General features: G+C 36.9%; 3 protein-coding genes across 3 annotated transcripts; 2 read left to right on the top strand and 1 right to left on the bottom strand.

The window, feature by feature from the left end:
* Nucleotides 1-411: 411 nt before the first annotated feature.
* Nucleotides 412-4763, bottom strand: tppp2 (tubulin polymerization-promoting protein family member 2). Its single transcript, XM_040004753.1, has 4 exons — nucleotides 4588-4763; nucleotides 3603-3794; nucleotides 1549-1702; nucleotides 412-685 (listed from the first exon to the last, which is right to left on the bottom strand). The coding sequence occupies exons 2-4, from the start codon at nucleotides 3791-3793 to the stop codon at nucleotides 494-496; spliced, it is 537 nt and encodes a 178-aa protein (XP_039860687.1). The 5' UTR covers nucleotide 3794; nucleotides 4588-4763; the 3' UTR covers nucleotides 412-493.
* Nucleotides 4764-6794: 2031 nt separating this feature from the next.
* On the top strand, nucleotides 6795-12068 carry ftr84 (finTRIM family, member 84). The gene is made up of 7 exons (XM_040004751.1): nucleotides 6795-8044; nucleotides 8855-8950; nucleotides 9134-9367; nucleotides 9606-9762; nucleotides 9860-9916; nucleotides 10031-10084; nucleotides 10186-12068. The coding sequence occupies exons 1-7, from the start codon at nucleotides 7472-7474 to the stop codon at nucleotides 10716-10718; spliced, it is 1704 nt and encodes a 567-aa protein (XP_039860685.1). The 5' UTR covers nucleotides 6795-7471; the 3' UTR covers nucleotides 10719-12068.
* Nucleotides 12069-13650: 1582 nt separating this feature from the next.
* Nucleotides 13651-16086, top strand: LOC120716988 (ecto-ADP-ribosyltransferase 4-like). The gene is made up of 3 exons (XM_040004752.1): nucleotides 13651-13962; nucleotides 14742-14862; nucleotides 15145-16086. The coding sequence occupies exons 2-3, from the start codon at nucleotides 14749-14751 to the stop codon at nucleotides 15985-15987; spliced, it is 957 nt and encodes a 318-aa protein (XP_039860686.1). The 5' UTR covers nucleotides 13651-13962; nucleotides 14742-14748; the 3' UTR covers nucleotides 15988-16086.
* Nucleotides 16087-16363: the final 277 nt, after the last annotated feature.

The raw sequence follows: 16363 nt of genomic DNA, 5'->3' as shown, positions 1-16363 counted from the left end.
TTAATAATCAAAGAGTGTTGCACTGTGTTCTTTCATGCCTATTGCATTTTTCTAAATAAACTGTTAAAAACTATTAATTTCATACTATGAAACTATGATGAAAATAATGGGCACTGATTGGTCATGTAACAAAGGCACTGAAATATAAAATGAAAAGCTCGCAGAGCAGCTACTGAGATAGCGCCATTCTTGATACCAGCTATTTTTTTATCCTTTGCATTATGATTAACAGAGCATAGCAATGTATCATAGTATTCACACTAACGGCTATATATTTAGTAAGGCACAGTGTATAGCAAAGCAGAGTAACAATATGAAGCATGTAGTTTCTTTTTTGGTTCCAGCAGAAAATACACAGAACACTTTTACTTGTACATGCTGTATACATCATGAAATTCCCACTTTGTTTTGTTTAACTAAATAAAACAGGCATTAACTTCTGTTTAGTACCCCTATCTAAGTTATTGGTGAAACACAATAATGGCTAGCAGTGTTATGCCTCTTTCACTTTGTCTTCATAAGTGCCGCTGCCCTTGTAAGCTGCCACATAACCACTGGTGTCTGGGATGTCCTCACGCCCAGCCTTTCCTTTGCCTTTTCCTGTGTCATCAAACCGCTCCTTGTGTGAACCAGTGTACTTGGAGGTGTCAGTCAGTCTGTCCACTGCTGCTGCTTTGGTAGCTTTCTAAAAATAATGGAAGACAGAATACTGATATAATAAACTTTTTTTTTTATTTTTTCCCCTTTTAACCCAGTAAAACAAAAACTCTGTATTGTAGTGTATTTTTAAAGAGGCAATGATTTGTAGCTAGAGTTTCTTTGGTAATCCAGTTTTAGATCCAAAATAACACACTGACAGTCAACTATTTTTTCTGATTTGTGACCTAAACAGTTGCACAAAGATTTGGTCATCAAAAACAAAAAACAAAAAAAGGTAGCACTTTCTGTTCCAGCTCAGTAATAAAGTGGTAACAGTGGGGTGACAAGGTGGAAACAAGAACATAATAATGTGGTCATTTCTACATTATTACTACTCAATTACCAAGGTAATAACCAATTACTATCCTTGTAATATCATGGTAGCATCATTATCACCTTATAACCGAGGTGTATTTCCACAATCTTGCCCCTAGTTTTTGGGCACTTATTATCCAATTACATAAGTTTCAGTGTAATACATGTAACCACTGCTGCTATCATGATATTACTTGGAATTTAAGTGGTTATTACTATGATGATTGAGTTGTAATAAGGTAGAAATTACCACATTATTACAGTCTTGTTTCCACCTTGCTACCCTACTGTTACCACTGTATTACCAAGCTGCAATAGGAAGTGCAACACAAGAGAACAAAACATGTTAATACATTAATCTCACTTTAACAAATTTTACCTAAGATGATCTGTTTTAAAGTTTAAATTTAATTGTATGGTTGAGGGTCAAACTACTACTACATATATAAGTTTAAAGGGATGCATAAGTGTAGTAGCTGGTTGCTGCCGACTTCTAAGCAGCGAATTTTGAGTTTATTATGACTTAATACTCACAGTAACACCAATGTTGGCAGGTTCTTTACCAACAACGAGACCATAAAGCTGCTGAAGTGACTCTTCCTTGTTCTTGCCTTTAAAACGTTTGGGAGCCAACTCTGTCAGGGCCTGGTTAAACTGCTCAAATGTGATTACACGAGCTGACTTTGCCCTGAGGAAACACAGAGTGTTGCTAACTATATTTTGAGAGAAATAACAAAATGAATAATATAATATACACTGCTCAAAATAATGAACAGAAAACCTTTTAATCAGTTTATGGCATCAAGTCAATTACATACTGGGATATTAATCTGGTCAGTTAAGCAGCAGAGGTTGTTGTTAATTAGTTTCAGCTGCTCTGGTGTTGATGAAATTAACAACAGGTGCACTAGATGGGTAACAATGACACAACCCACAAAACTGGAATGGCTTTTCAGGTGGACACCTGTGACATTTTTTCTCTCGTCATCTTTTTTTGAGTTTTGTTTCACTAGTTTTCCATTTGACTAAGGTCAGGGTTACTACTGGTAGCATGAGGTGATATCTAGATCCTACAGAGATTCCACAGGTATTCCAACTCCTCCAGGATCACACATTAATACCTGCCTGTCTGACCAAACAATCAGAAATAGTCTTCATGAGATCGAAGAGGAACCATGAGAGGAAACAACATCCTCTAGTGGCCCCTGTGTGCACTGTCTGTCACCTTAGACAGAGCAAAGACCTCGAGCATATAACCCCAGTGTTGACCTCTTCATGCTGGTGGCTTCCTGTTCCTTACAGGATCCAATTTAAAATTATACTTTTTAATTTAAAATCACTAAACGGCCAAGCTAACTCTTACCTATCTAAGTTCCTATTTATTTATGGTCCAGAAAGAACCATGAAGTCCAATTCAAAACTAATGTTATCCAACAGTCTACACATAAATCTCATGGCAACAGAGCCTTCTCTGTGGCACGTCGCAGACTTTGTAATAGTCTGCCTCTATATATAAGATATTCACAAACAATGGAACATTTTAAATCTTTAAAGACCCATTTTTATTGACTGGCTTTTAGCTCACGTTGACCCATATATATATATATATTTATTTTTTTAACCACCTTAGCTGTTGTTGTTTTAGTTGCATTTATTGTCTTACTGTTTTATTCCTTTTCTTTCATATTTTATTGCATCATTGTTATGCATTTTACTTATTTTAGTTACATTTTAGTTTTTAAAGCACCTTGTGCAGCATGAGCTGTTGGAAATGTGCTATATAAATAAACTTCACCTTGACCTCGACAGACTAGGCAACAGCACCCTGACTGCCACTAGGTATCGAGGTGAAATCTTTGGACCCACTGTCACACACAATGCTCGGTCTCATGTGGTGAAGGTATGCAGGCAGTTCCTGGAGGATGAAGGAATCAATACTACTGGCTGGACCTCACACTCTCCTGACTTACATCCAATAGAACACCTCTGGGACATTACGTTTCTGTCCAGCCAATGCTCTCTGGTTGGACCTCACACTGTCCAAGAGCTCAGTGACGCCTTGGTCCAGATCTGGTAGCATATTTCCCAAGGATACCATTTGTTGTTTCATTAAGAGTATAGCCCAACATTGTTAGATGAGCATACAAGCACATGGGGGACAAATAAACTACTGAGTACCATTCTTACAATAATTGCTGCAATGAACTTGCAAAATGGACTCAACTACTACATCATTTTTTTTACCTTGACTTTCATGGTGTCTTTGAATTCAGTCCTCTGTAGGTTGATCATTTACACGATGATGTGAAATTTGATGCACTTTCAAAGTGTTCCTTTCTTTTTGAGCAGTGTATACTGTCAAGGGACAAGCAATGAGTAGATGCTACAATGCTATAATGTGATTATGAGAGGTCTTAAACCCTTTGCATTTACATGAATCATGAAGTTTATTCTGTAAGGTAGTCCCAAAACAACAGAGAGTCACTAACTAAAAATTGACTGTTCAGTTACTGAAAACCAATAACCACATTGTGACACACATTCAAACCATTATATTTTTGCTGTGCAAAGTCAAAATGAAATCTTACTTGACTTTGCTAAAAACGATGTCCACGTCTGTGGTAGTCACATTCTTCCCATCAGTGATGTTACAATCTTTGCAGAGCTTCGCAAAATTCTTGCCGTTCATCTCCTTCCCTGTAGCTTTTGTGTCTCCGTGGACTGCAAACTTCTGGAAGGAAGTCTTGACCTCTTCTAGTGACACCGAACCCTCGGCCATGCTGACAGATGAACACATGCAGTTTTTAGTCAATTCAAATACAAAAGATTGTAACACTTTGTTCTCTTGATTGAAATAATAATCTAAAAAAAGGACCTTAAATAGTTTGGATAAAATATCCTTTTTGAAGACATTTAAAAAAAAAAAAAAAAAAAAGTAATAACTATAGGTTAACTGGCTGCTGGCCTGCCAAGACATAGCTGCCAAGATAGTGCATCTAATTTTCTTTCTGTCTTACACACACACTTTTACTGTGTATCCATCATTATGCTAGTGTGTCTAAAACTGCGCTCAAGCCCATTTAATTCAATCAACTCAATTTCCAAATGGCTTCTCTGCTGTTCAGTCTATAGTGAATGAACAAACACATTCCTTCTCCTTCTCTTCTGCCCCGTCTCTCCATCACACTCACTGACACTTACTTATTCATGAGTTAAGTGTTACCAAATGTGGCTTTTGATTGAGCTACACTGATATGAAATTTATATTAAATATTCACTGCATATAAAAATAACCATAAAAACAAATAGCACAGAAGATGTTTTAATGAACACTTTAAAACTAATGCATTTTAGTATGGCGTCATCTCAGTTTACGAATAATCCTAAAAAAAAATAATAATAATAATAATTACCAGTGCTGGTGGGTGTAAAAATATACATCAAGCTATTATTACATGTAATCTTTCCATATTTTTTTTTTTCAAGATTATTTCTACTGCCCTCTCACTGCAGCACTGCAGGTACTAGATGATACAACAGTAAAGCACTAAATCACAAAAATATAAGATGTACCTGCTAAATGGAAGGATGCCGTGTGGATAGTTAGCCAAATCCGGAATTGCTAACAGCTGCTTGATCTCTTTCTCCGCTTCTGCCTCTCCTCCTTCCTGCCACTCCCAGGCTGTCTGACAGTTTCGTAAAGGATGGAAGGATGCAGAGAGGCAAGGAGAAATGGAAGGGAATGGGAGGGGGAGAGAGTACCGACAAGCACAGTCAATGACATCATGGGTGCTCAGCCTCTCTTCTGTCTGCTCACTGTTATTAGCTTCCTGCCTCTCTCACAGACTTGCTCAAGGCTTTGTTATGTTATACAACATTCTGTGGAGTTAAACCTTTACCAACATTCTCTTGTACACAAATACATTTTGCTGTTCAGTTCTTTACCCAAAATGATTTTTTACCATGCTCTTTTTCTGACTGGAATATTTAATTCAACTCACAGATATATATCTGTCGTGCTCTTGCTGTCATTTTCACAATAGCCTTCTTGTTTGAGCAAAGATGAGAGTGCCCCTTGACAGAACAAAGACCAGTGACAACATAAATCTGACACTTTACAAGAATAACTATTCTCTCTCGCAATGTCATATCAACCACATAGAATAATGGTTCTGTATTAAATATAATGCATAATAACGTGCCTAAAGATTCAAAACTATACCTATGACTGGAAATTTTTTGGACAGTAGCAATTTTTACTCTGTATGCCACCAAAGTTTGACACAAAAATACAATAAATGTGCAGATGATTAATTGCTTGAGGCTGCTGGCTTTCACTGTGTGAAAGCTCATTCGATTGTTTTGGCCACTTAGAGATATCCCATAACTTCAAGGTTTAATTTTATTTCAGTCATTTTTCTTAGTGTTTCACAGGCAGGCTGGGTTTATCCTAGCTATAGGCATGCCTATAGCCTTAACTATGTTAGGCAGTGCTTGGTTAGACAGGCTAACACAGATACACACACACACACACATGCATTCTCACATGCTTGGCCAATTTATAATTACTATTTGGCTTGCATGGATGTCTACAAACTGTGGGAGGAGGATAGTGTACGCAGACATAACGTACACACAGGGGGAAGAGAAAACATATTCAAATTCAAATAAAAAGGCCCCAATCTTACATATTTATATATATTTTTTTACAATAATGATGTAAAAATTAAAGATTAATATGTTGTTATGTCAGCACTGTTTTTGTTTTCTTTTAACCTTTTTGTTGACGTGCCAATGGAGGCATGTGGGAACCCACGTTTTGTATTTTGTTCACAGCAATAACAGATAAAGCTGTTTTGACATCACACACCATCATGAAACTCAGTGCTCAGTCAAATGGAAAAGGTGCAAGGACTTTACATGTTTTGTTTAATGATCTGAGACAAAGGTCTCAAGTCTCAAATGAGTTCTTTGGTCAGTGGAGACTTTCCCATGGATAATTTTGTTCGTCCAGTCAGATGATTCATTGACGTGTTCTTGGAGTACTTTTTGTAGGCCAGTCACTCCTGGGGGGCTTTGCTACTGTTTTCTTCATTTGTGGATGGTGGCTCTCACCGTCTCTCCACAGTGACACATTTGTCCATGCGTCACCATGCACAAGGTTTAGAAGTGGCCTAGAAAACCTTTCCAGGTGGACAGCTGTCAGTGAGTTTGGTCTCATCTGTTGTTGAGGTTCTACAGATCCTGACATGTGTGATTTTTATTTTAGCTTTGTCTTTAACTTCTCTTTGTCCTCCACACCAAAGTGAAAGACTCATTGCCAGTTATCACAAACTCATGATTGCACTTTCTTGCTGCCAAGGGTGGTATAACCAGTTATTAGGTTTCAGAAGCAATAAATGTTTCATGTAGAGCTATTGAAAACTGAATTTTACATGTAATCTGGTTGTTTTTTTCCAATATTAAAATTATTTGGTCTGAAACATGTAAGTTTGACAAAAGAATGAAATTAGGTCAGCAGTAAATTTTTGGAAATGTGACTAAGCCTATTGATTCAATTAAACCATTTTAATTGAGGATGTTAGAACTTCCGAGGCTCGTTTTTAGCACAAGGAGCCACAGGGAAAATCACAGAGCTATGAGGGAGACTATGACACCGACAAAGAGAAACACAGGGCTTAAATACACTGAGGGATAACAAGGGAATGAAAGACAGAAGAAGAGCACAGCTGGGAGTAATCAGGCTAGACGAGACAAGGGAAGCAAAACTAGAAACACTGACATGATACACGGACCTTCAAAGTAAAACAGGAAACACACTGACTGAACTCTAGACACGTAAACTTAACAGCAACTGGGGAGACAGAACATAGGAACCCGAAACATGGTACAAAAAGTCACAGTAGACACAACATGGAACACAGGGAAGCCATATTACAAAACCTAAGAACTAAACTATGATAACCATAACTGAAACCTAGGGAAATAAGAAACAGTACAACAAAGGACTCAAAACATAAGAACAAGAACTTCTTGTTCTTATGTTTTGAACTCAAAAAGCTGGATCAGAAAGACCCAGAACCATGACAGATAGCCAACGGTAAAGTTTATTTTGCTGACAACTTGACCTCACTGTGTGACCTGAAATTCCTGCTTGGTAGGCCAATTCCAGTGTATAGTGAAGACCAGAGTGATTTCACTCATGCTGGGAAAGGTGTTGTGTGGGAAGACATTATCAGGTTGTTTACTGTAGAAACAAAGCCTTCCCTTTAAATGTCAGCAGAAAGCAGCAGTATCTGGTTTGAAGAGAGGTAGGATCACAGCAGGTTATCTGGATGGACGTTTTCTGGACATCATTCTGACTGACAACACTGGACTTACCAGTCCAATATTTGATGGACTTCTAGTCAACACAAAGAATTCTTAATAATTTTCCATATTGATCTTATTGAGCATTATGGCTGATTCTGGGTTCCCATTACCACCAGAGGCTTTCTGTCTTCTATGTGCGGACACAGTGAGAGATCCAGTCACTATCCCCTGTGGTGACACTTTCTGCCTGGAGTGCATCAAGATTTACTGGGATCAGTTCGACCACATTGGTGTGTACAGCTGCCCACAGTGCCATGCAACATTCACACCTCGGCCTGTCCTGAAGCGAAACCTGCCAGATGTATACCATGAGCCACAACGAGAGCTTCCAGAGCTTACTCCTTTCCCCTACTTGAATCGTGAAGTCTACTGTGACTTCTGCATTGGCCGTCGCAACAAAGCCGTCAAGTCTTGTCTGATGTGTTTGGCATACTACTGTGAAACACACGTCAAGCCTCATTATGAGTCATCTACCTTCAAGCGGCACAAACTCGTAGATGAGATGGGTCATCTGGACAGGAAGATTTGCCCACAACACGAGAAAGGTTTGGAGCTGTTCTGTCGCACTGACCAGATGTGTATTTGTGTGCTGTGTACTGTCAGAGAGCACCGCAGCCACAACATTACCTCGGCAGAAGACGAACGCAATGAGAAACAAGTGAGGTTTTTTTTATTGTTGTTATTGCTGAGTCTATCTCAAAATCTTTTAATACTCTTTTTATTTTGATATGAAGTTTTCATCAGTTTTTGCATACATTAGATGATGAAAAGAGTCATTCTGGAGTCTAGAGCAGGAGTCTCAAATGAGCTGTGGGTCACTGCTGTCACTGTCATCTCATTGGAGGGCCGCTTTAGTGTTTGAGAAGTACAAAAACAAAAAAACAAAGAAGAAAACAGTGACAAATATGTAGTGTTTTATTTTTTTTTCAAAATTTCAAATATTATATAACAAGACAAAACTGCAAACAAGACCACAAATTGTTTTCTCACTCTTAACTAACTGAAGCCTTTCATTCAACAACCAAATAACAAACTTTTACCCTCTTTCTGGCCAGACACGTGGCAGCATTTCTGCTATAATTTTGTTCATATTTAACAAAATAAAAATGCAGACACAAGTGTACACTTTAGGTTTAACTGCTTTTGAAAATTGTTTTCTTTACAAATAACTCTCTCACTGAACTAACACAGCCAATCCCTCAACATGTTTGCACTCTCTGCTTATATTGCCTTCATATTAAATCATTTTTTGCCCTTTAATAAATACCTTATTTTAACATTACACTTAACAACATACAAATCCTCCCTAACGATAAAAGTAACTTCAAAGGCCAAATTGCATTATATTTCTTCACGTCAATATACGGGCCACAAGCAGGGGTGACGCGGGCCGCAAGTGGCCCCCGGGCCAAAAGATTGAGACCTCTGCTCTAGAGTGATAAAATCCTGTATTCTTGTCTTTTATCAGAAAGTCCTGGTGGTCACCCAAACTGAAGTCCAGAACATCATTCAAGAGAGGATGAAGGAGCTCCAGGAACTTAAGCATAATATTGATGTTCTAAAAGTAAGATCATAGCCTGGTCCAACATAAATTACTTTTCTTCATAGTAAATTTGACATGGTCTCATTTTTTTTTTTTTACAGAACTGTTACATGTTAATACCACTATATAAAGGAATCCAGTGGTAATATCAAGGATGACTATTGTAACTAAAAGCTCCTGGAAAAAACTGTCTTTACCTTTCAGAGTGCAGCCCAGCGAGCACAGGCAGAAAGTGACAAGACCTTCCATGAAATGCTGCAGGCAGTTGAACGCTGGAAGTCTGAAATCAATCAGATGATAATGGCCAACATGCAATCAGCAATGTCACAGGCTGAAGGCTATGTGGATCGTCTGGAGCAGGAGATAATGGAGCTACAACGTCAAGATGCAGAATTACGGCAGATCCTCGAGACGGAGGACAACATTTACTTCCTGCAGGTACTGGAAAATCAGCCAGAGCTGCAATAATTCATCTCTGTCTTTCTTGCTTTGTAATGTAGCACAGAAAAAACAGTTAATGTACTTATCACTTCCAGCGCCTGTTGCTATAGCATGCTCAGTATTTCTTGCTACCTCGTTACACTGACTAACACAAAACAAGACCACGACTTCTTTATGTATATATTTATGTTTTCAGTAAAAAATCATTACACTTCTTTTTCTCGATAAAAAACAGAGTTTCCCAACTCTGTGTGTTGCTCCTGAGGCCATGGTCCCCAAAGTGCTAATTAACCCTCAGTTCTCCTTTGGAGAGATGAGCAGAACGGCCAGTGACATGAAAGAAAATCTGGATGACATCTGTAAAAAGGAAATGGGTAAACTCTCCAAGACAGGTTTGTTCCAGTAGTCATTGTTAACACTTCAATTACCTTTTACTGGCTCACTAGTTTTTGCTGCAATCTAAATATAAATGAATTTATATTTTTACAGTGAGCGAAACTCCCGTGTACATATTGTTGCCAAGAAATGGAAGCAAACGACTCAAAGGTAAGTGAGCTGAATAATTTCATTCGTGCTATTTTGTACATGGCTGGCAATTTTTTTTAAACATAATATTGTTGCACATTTTATAACATATGTTATGTTTTTATATTTAAACAGTTCCTTCGAATGTAGATTTTCAGGAGCCAAAAAACAGAACAGACTTCTTGAGATGTAAGTAAATTTTATGGTTCAGAATTAGTACTCAAGAGCAACATTTTAATGTTATCTAAACAGAAGACATTTATAAATGTATGTTGTGGCTGTGTTTTCAGATGCCTGCAAGCTGTCCTTTGATCTTAACACAGTTTATAAAGAGCTGGTTTTGACAGATGGGAATCAGAAGGTCACCCGGAAGAAAACAACCCAGTTTTACCCAGATCATCCAGATCGCTTTGATGGCTACTCCCAAGTTCTGTGTAAGGAGCCTCTCACTGGTTTCAGGTTTTACTGGGAAGCTGAATGGAGTGGAGAATTTTCCATAGGGGTGGCTTACAGGAGCATCAGCCGTAAAGGGAAGAATTCACACAGCCTGCTTGGCTACAATGACAAGTCTTGGAGTCTCCTTTGCTCAGACTCTGGTTACTCTGCCTGGCACAACAAAGTAGACAGAGACCTTCCTGGTGCTGGTAGGGCTACACGCATTGGTGTGTACCTAGATTATCCTGGAAACACAGTGGCCTTTTACTCAGTGTCAGGCACTATGACACCTATCCACAGATTCAAAGCTCAGTTTACCGAGCCTTTGTATGCTGGCTTTGGTGTAGGTTCCTCAGTTACCCTCTGCCAGCTAAAACAGCCTTATTAACTAAAAAGTGCAAAAATTACCCATTACCAGTAAAGAATTTACACCGATACAATATGTAAATAATAATGACATACATTGCAAAATACAATATACTACCAGTTATACTAGCAAAATACACAGGATACAACAACAAAATTTACACCAGGAAAACTTCGTAGTAAACAGTTGCCTGTTTACAACAAATGTGGACCAAGTTTGGGGCAACGGGGTCAAATTATCTCTGACCACACCCAGCCACAATCTTTCCTCTGGCTTAGTCTGGTCAGAAGGTGATCTTTTGCACATGTAAACTGATATCACTGGAGTCGTGGATACATCTCAAAATCACTCCTGCAAAGTAAGAAATTGAACCACTGGTCAGCACGGGACGTTAAATTACTCTGAATTATAAATGCGTTTTAAGGTAAAACTTTCTAGAATTAATGTATTAAATGTAGAAATGCTATAAATCTACAAATATTTGCTTAAAGAAAAATACTAGGGTTAGATAATAATAAAAAAAAAAATCTGAATTTGTCATTTGCTAATATTAGGGGCAGTCTGTCAGTCATTAAAAAAGACAGATACACGTGTCCTAAGGATAGCATGTGCTACATTTTATGTTATAACAGCTTTTATTATTATTTGGTATTCATTGCTGTACTTAAAAACAATCAATTTGACATTATATTTAGCGAAAGTGCTGTGTCTTTGTTATTGTTTTGTTTCTGTGTGTTTGTTTGTTTGTTTTCTAATATCTTCTTATAATAATTTATCATCCGCTCATGGAATTTCAAATGGACACTTTTGTTTTCTCTGTTTTCCAGTAAATCTTACCAGTCAAACCAGTTAATCTAGCATCAAAGGATGCTAACAACTGAAGTACCATTTTAGAAACGAATGAAGTATTTGTTTTCATTTCGAACAATATGCAAGTCATTTGTAATGTCCTCTTAGATAACATTAATTACATAAATAATAATGTTTTGAGAGGAAATTAATTAATATGTTGCATCATACAACATCTCTTACAGCAGTTTTTTCATGTGGTTTACAGGGACCTCATTCAGTAAACAAAAAGTCTATTTCTTTTTCCTCTTTTCTCTCTGATGCTCTCTTTGGCTTTTTCTGGTCAAGGATCTGAGTGGCAGGAGAACATTATCAACAGAGGGAAAAAAGAAAGAAAGAAGGTCTAATAATATTTGTGGTCTTATTACAAACTTAACTGCTATAGTAAGTATTGCAGTATTGTATGCATGACATGTTTATTGTGTGCTGCAGTGTAAAACCTTAAAAGAGACCTTACAAGTGGTTGTGGGTTTCTGCAGACATGCCAAATTAAATTAGATAGTCTGAATGCATACAATGCAGTCAACAATATCCTGGGTCTATATGTATATGTATATGTTATTTGGCAAATATCAAAATGAGACAGAGGCACTTTGACACCATGTTCTTCTAAGATATAGCTAAGATATATTTTGTCTCTATTCCTTCATTCTACATCCTTTTTGTAAAACTGACATTACTAGGCTGATTCAAAGCATTCATTTTGCCATTGGTCTTCTGACTTAATCTATATTGAGTGTTATGTTAACGTTGTCCACCTTGTTATGTTGCTTGTACACAGTGGTGCATAGTTGTTTGCTTGGCTGATTGCCTCTGTTTCTTGCATGTACTCTATGTACACATATTCAAACCCTTTGCATGTCTATGTGGGTTTTTTCTTTCAAAATGTGTTTTTGTTATTTGTAATGATATTCTATTGCTATTCTATTGAAGAACAATAATACACTGAAGAGATGAATGATGAAAATCATGCCGATTATTATAATTTTATAATTGCTCCTTTTCCATTGCATTGTTTCATTGCTGATGTTCCTAGTGCCTTTAACATTTGCATAAGCTTATTTTTAATAACTGGGTTTCTACAGCTCCTTCTCTACATTTGCGGGACTGGAAAATTCTTCTGTTTTAGGAGCTTTAATTATTTTTAACAACATAAATTCATTTAGATCATACACAGGACTGTGAATGATCTAAATATTTCAGTATGAAGTAAACTGTTTTGTTTTTGTTGCTGTTGTATTTCGGTGGCTTTTTAAAAATAAAATTGCTGTTTCTAATGTAATGGCATGCAAAAATGAAAAACAAATGGGAGTATATTTGTGTTATGGCCACTCGATGGCACTGTTTCTAAACTGCCAGTACACTGATACATGGCTCTTTTTTTCTAGGCTTCAACATCACCCTAACTAGAGGATCACAATCTGCACATATAAACATAACCCTTATTTAGTCTGCTTCACATATAAAACAATGACATTCTGACAGGATAAGATGAAAGCTCTACTTATTTTATAGGAGAGTGTAGCTGTCTCTGCTTTGTTGGTGTTTCCATCTCCAATTAACAATGACTTAAGCTTGGCAAGCTGAGAAGCCAGAAGCTTTTTTTCTTGTTTATGCATGCACAGTATGGATAAACCTCTGGTCTTTCATAGTAAACTGATGGAAGCCCAGCATGTAAGGCAAGCTGCCACTGAATCTACTTTTATTACTCTTGCTGAAGTAATGACCTCACAGCCCCTTGTTCGCCACTGGTGCTAGTTTCAGTCATTGTGCAAAGGTACTGTTTATAAGGGTGGGGAAACTTGCAGTCAGCTAAGACTGAAGAAGTCGATTGGATGACGCTGCGTCCCTTCTTGGGATTTCCTTGCCTGGATGACTGAGCATGCATCAAGACAGAAACTCTTATTGAAGTAATATGAGGTTTGAATATCGATAAATATTATACAATAGTAAGTGCAAGCACGTGCAAAAAAGTATGAAAGGAATCTGATGCTGTGTGCAAATTCTTCTACACTCTCACAAAGGTTGGAGAGCTAAAATGGATCTTAGATTGCATGAGATAGCTACGCAGTATTTTGTGTTTGTTGATTAACTTCTTCGCATTCAGTGAATGGCTTTTTACAATTTTTTTTTATTTTTACTTTGAACTGTTTTCTCAGTTTGCAGCAGATTCACATTCACATGTACTTACTACGTGTGGGTGAAAACTTTCCTGCACACTTGTTCTGTCAGTATCACTGTTTACATTCAAAGAGGGACGTCCTACAGGTGGTAATACTAGCTAATCCTGTTTGGTGACTAGCTCAAGCAGAAAACCAAGGCAAGTCTTTCAACCGTAAAACACAAAAAGGGAACTAAAGCATTTTCACTCTGGAATTAAAAGACCACCTTAAACTGTAGAGCTGTTCATAATATTGTAAGTAATAAAGAAAAAGAAAATAGACAGAATTTTGAAATGCATATTTTAAATGTCTTTTCTAGCCATTCCACATAAATACAGAGACATTACAGTATGTTGTTACCCTCTGTTTACTGTGATATGTTCAGATAAAAACAGAGAAAAACTTTATTTATTTAATTTTCTATTTACATTTTGGTTTGTCTATGACAGTTTATAAACATTGATGTTAGAGGAATTACGTACTTACAGACTGCATCAGGAATTTAGGACCTATGTAGTTCTCTCATTGTGACAAGCTGCAACAATATCAATTTGAATATAACATTTAATGATGTGATCCTCTGGCAGTGGTGTATTTTATTAAACATTTCAAGTTTTGTTTTGTCTAACACTGGCAATTCGTATTTTCTCAACAGTTTAGTTACAAAGACACACAACACAAGCTGAGTTCATGCAAGTAGCTCTTTTTTCTCTCACATAGTAGCACTTTGATTCACCACAGTGTTATCACACAACCCAGCATGCCTTAAACTAATATATATAGGGCAAATAGATGTCTAGACATATGTGTATATATAGACATATAGACTGAAACAGGCTTTTATTACACTTCTATTGTGTAGAGCAAGTAAATAAACTGTACACAGTCATGTTGTGAAATATGTGGGGGGGTGGGGGGTTTGTGCCAAGATACATGACATACACTGACATTTTACAGGTTTGCCAATTAATTCCACAAAAGAAAAGAAAACACAAATAGTTCACTTTAAACTAAATTCTCTTTTTTTTTTCAGATGAATTATGGCTTCTTCAGTGTCGCGAGTGTGTCAGAGAAAAACAATCATATGTGCCATTACTACTCTTATTTTTGTTGTCACACATCTACCATTCAGCCTGCAGGATACTGTTAAAAAGGTATACCACTTTAAATTATTTAATACTGCATAATTTACACTATTTTGTTTTTGATTCAAGCTAAAGTTAGATGTAAAATAAAGGGTTTTCTATGTTTTGGTTTCTTTTATGGCACTTTATCATAATATTCATAGCCAGTGTTTTGAAATCTTTACACTTTTAATGTGATTCTTGAAGCCATTATCTAAAAAAGACTAAAAGAAGATGAATGCTGGCTGTTGATTTAATGCATATCGCCATCTGCTGGATATTTCTTTAACAAGCTGTTCCTCCTAATTTCAGACATCTACTGAGAATTTGACTTTTTACCACAATGATGCCACGTTTTATGACTGCATATTTGAAGTTACAGTTTTAAATGATAATTCCATGATGCAAAAATGGGAATCCTGCTGTAAAAACTTCAGTAAAGCCTGGAGAAATGCAGAGCAACACACCAGAAAGCCTCAACACAAGCACCTGGAGAAAGATCATTCTGCTGCTTTATATATGTACACAAAATCTATGTTGCAACCCGTAAACCTCAACTTCAAGTCTGCAAATAGAACTGGAAAACCAAAGGAGACATTTGAGTCACGCTCACTTTATTCTTTTCTAACTGAAGGCATTCAGATTTTAAAACACAGCCAGGTGACATGTGTTAGTACACATTTTCAAGCAGAGACACTTTTACATCTGAACATCTCTAACAAACAGGTTCGGTTTAGCACCTTCATGTTAGGCTCTGATGAGTGGGACTTTGCAAGGAACATCTCATGTTTTGAGGTGCAAACGTGCTTTGGCGCTGACATAACATATTACTCTGCCCTGAAAAAAAATAATCAGGTGCTAATTCCCCCATATGAGATCTTCAAAGTCACTGACATCCAGACAGAAACAAAGGAATGCAGAATCAGCTATAGACTCACGAGCAATATGAACTGTGTTTATAGCAAAGAAAGCAATATGTTGCATCCAATATCTGCAGTAGTAGATGGATTTTGGGTCATTTTTACTATTATTTGTATTGTTCTAATTTGTCTTTTGTTGTCTTTTGTTTTGGTGAAAGTGTACCATAAGACCAATGCTGTTTATGGTTCTTCCTTTCCATCTAAGTTACAGCAGCCACATTGTGGATTATATTAGGCTGATCTTTGCATTTTGTGTTTTATTCTTCGTGTATATGTTTTGTTTTTCATGCATTCATGCACACATACATAAAAAATAAAATCATTTGTCACATCATGTACATTGTTCTTTTGCCTTTGTTTTTTTTGACAGTTTTTTGCCTCTTTACATCACCAAAATGACTTTTAATCCAACAGTCACAGAAAAAAATTGCCTTAATTATTTAAGAATTATAACCACTGTCTTGCACAGTTGAATGGCAACAATTTAATGACCCGGTGAGGTTTGTTCTCTTGTTGTTTCAAATAAAGTATTTTTGTTTTGATAATATATTTTTTAGGAAACTACCAGAAGTATGTATTTCAGTTGTGCCTGTAATTATGCCAATATATAT

This window comes from Simochromis diagramma, unplaced genomic scaffold, assembly GCF_900408965.1.
Source record: "Simochromis diagramma unplaced genomic scaffold, fSimDia1.1 OVJJ01000487.1, whole genome shotgun sequence".
NCBI classification, from domain to species: domain Eukaryota; kingdom Metazoa; phylum Chordata; class Actinopteri; order Cichliformes; family Cichlidae; genus Simochromis; species Simochromis diagramma.
This window is presented reverse-complemented; position numbering and strand designations above follow the sequence as displayed.

Coding starts and splice junctions, on each gene's coding strand:
- tppp2 (XM_040004753.1), bottom strand. CDS start 3,793: ATGGCCGAGGGTTCGGTGTCACTAGAAGAGGTCAAGACTTCCTTCCAG. Junction 1,703..3,602: donor ATCGTTTTTAGCAAAGTCAA/GTAAGATTTCAT, acceptor GTGTTTCCTCAG/GGCAAAGTCAGCTCGTGTAA. Junction 686..1,548: donor CTGCCAACATTGGTGTTACT/GTGAGTATTAAG, acceptor CATTATTTTTAG/AAAGCTACCAAAGCAGCAGC.
- ftr84 (XM_040004751.1), top strand. CDS start 7,472: ATGGCTGATTCTGGGTTCCCATTACCACCAGAGGCTTTCTGTCTTCTA. Junction 9,763..9,859: donor GGGTAAACTCTCCAAGACAG/GTTTGTTCCAGT, acceptor ATATTTTTACAG/TGAGCGAAACTCCCGTGTAC. Junction 10,085..10,185: donor CAGAACAGACTTCTTGAGAT/GTAAGTAAATTT, acceptor CTGTGTTTTCAG/ATGCCTGCAAGCTGTCCTTT.
- LOC120716988 (XM_040004752.1), top strand. CDS start 14,749: ATGGCTTCTTCAGTGTCGCGAGTGTGTCAGAGAAAAACAATCATATGT. Junction 14,863..15,144: donor TGCAGGATACTGTTAAAAAG/GTATACCACTTT, acceptor TCCTAATTTCAG/ACATCTACTGAGAATTTGAC.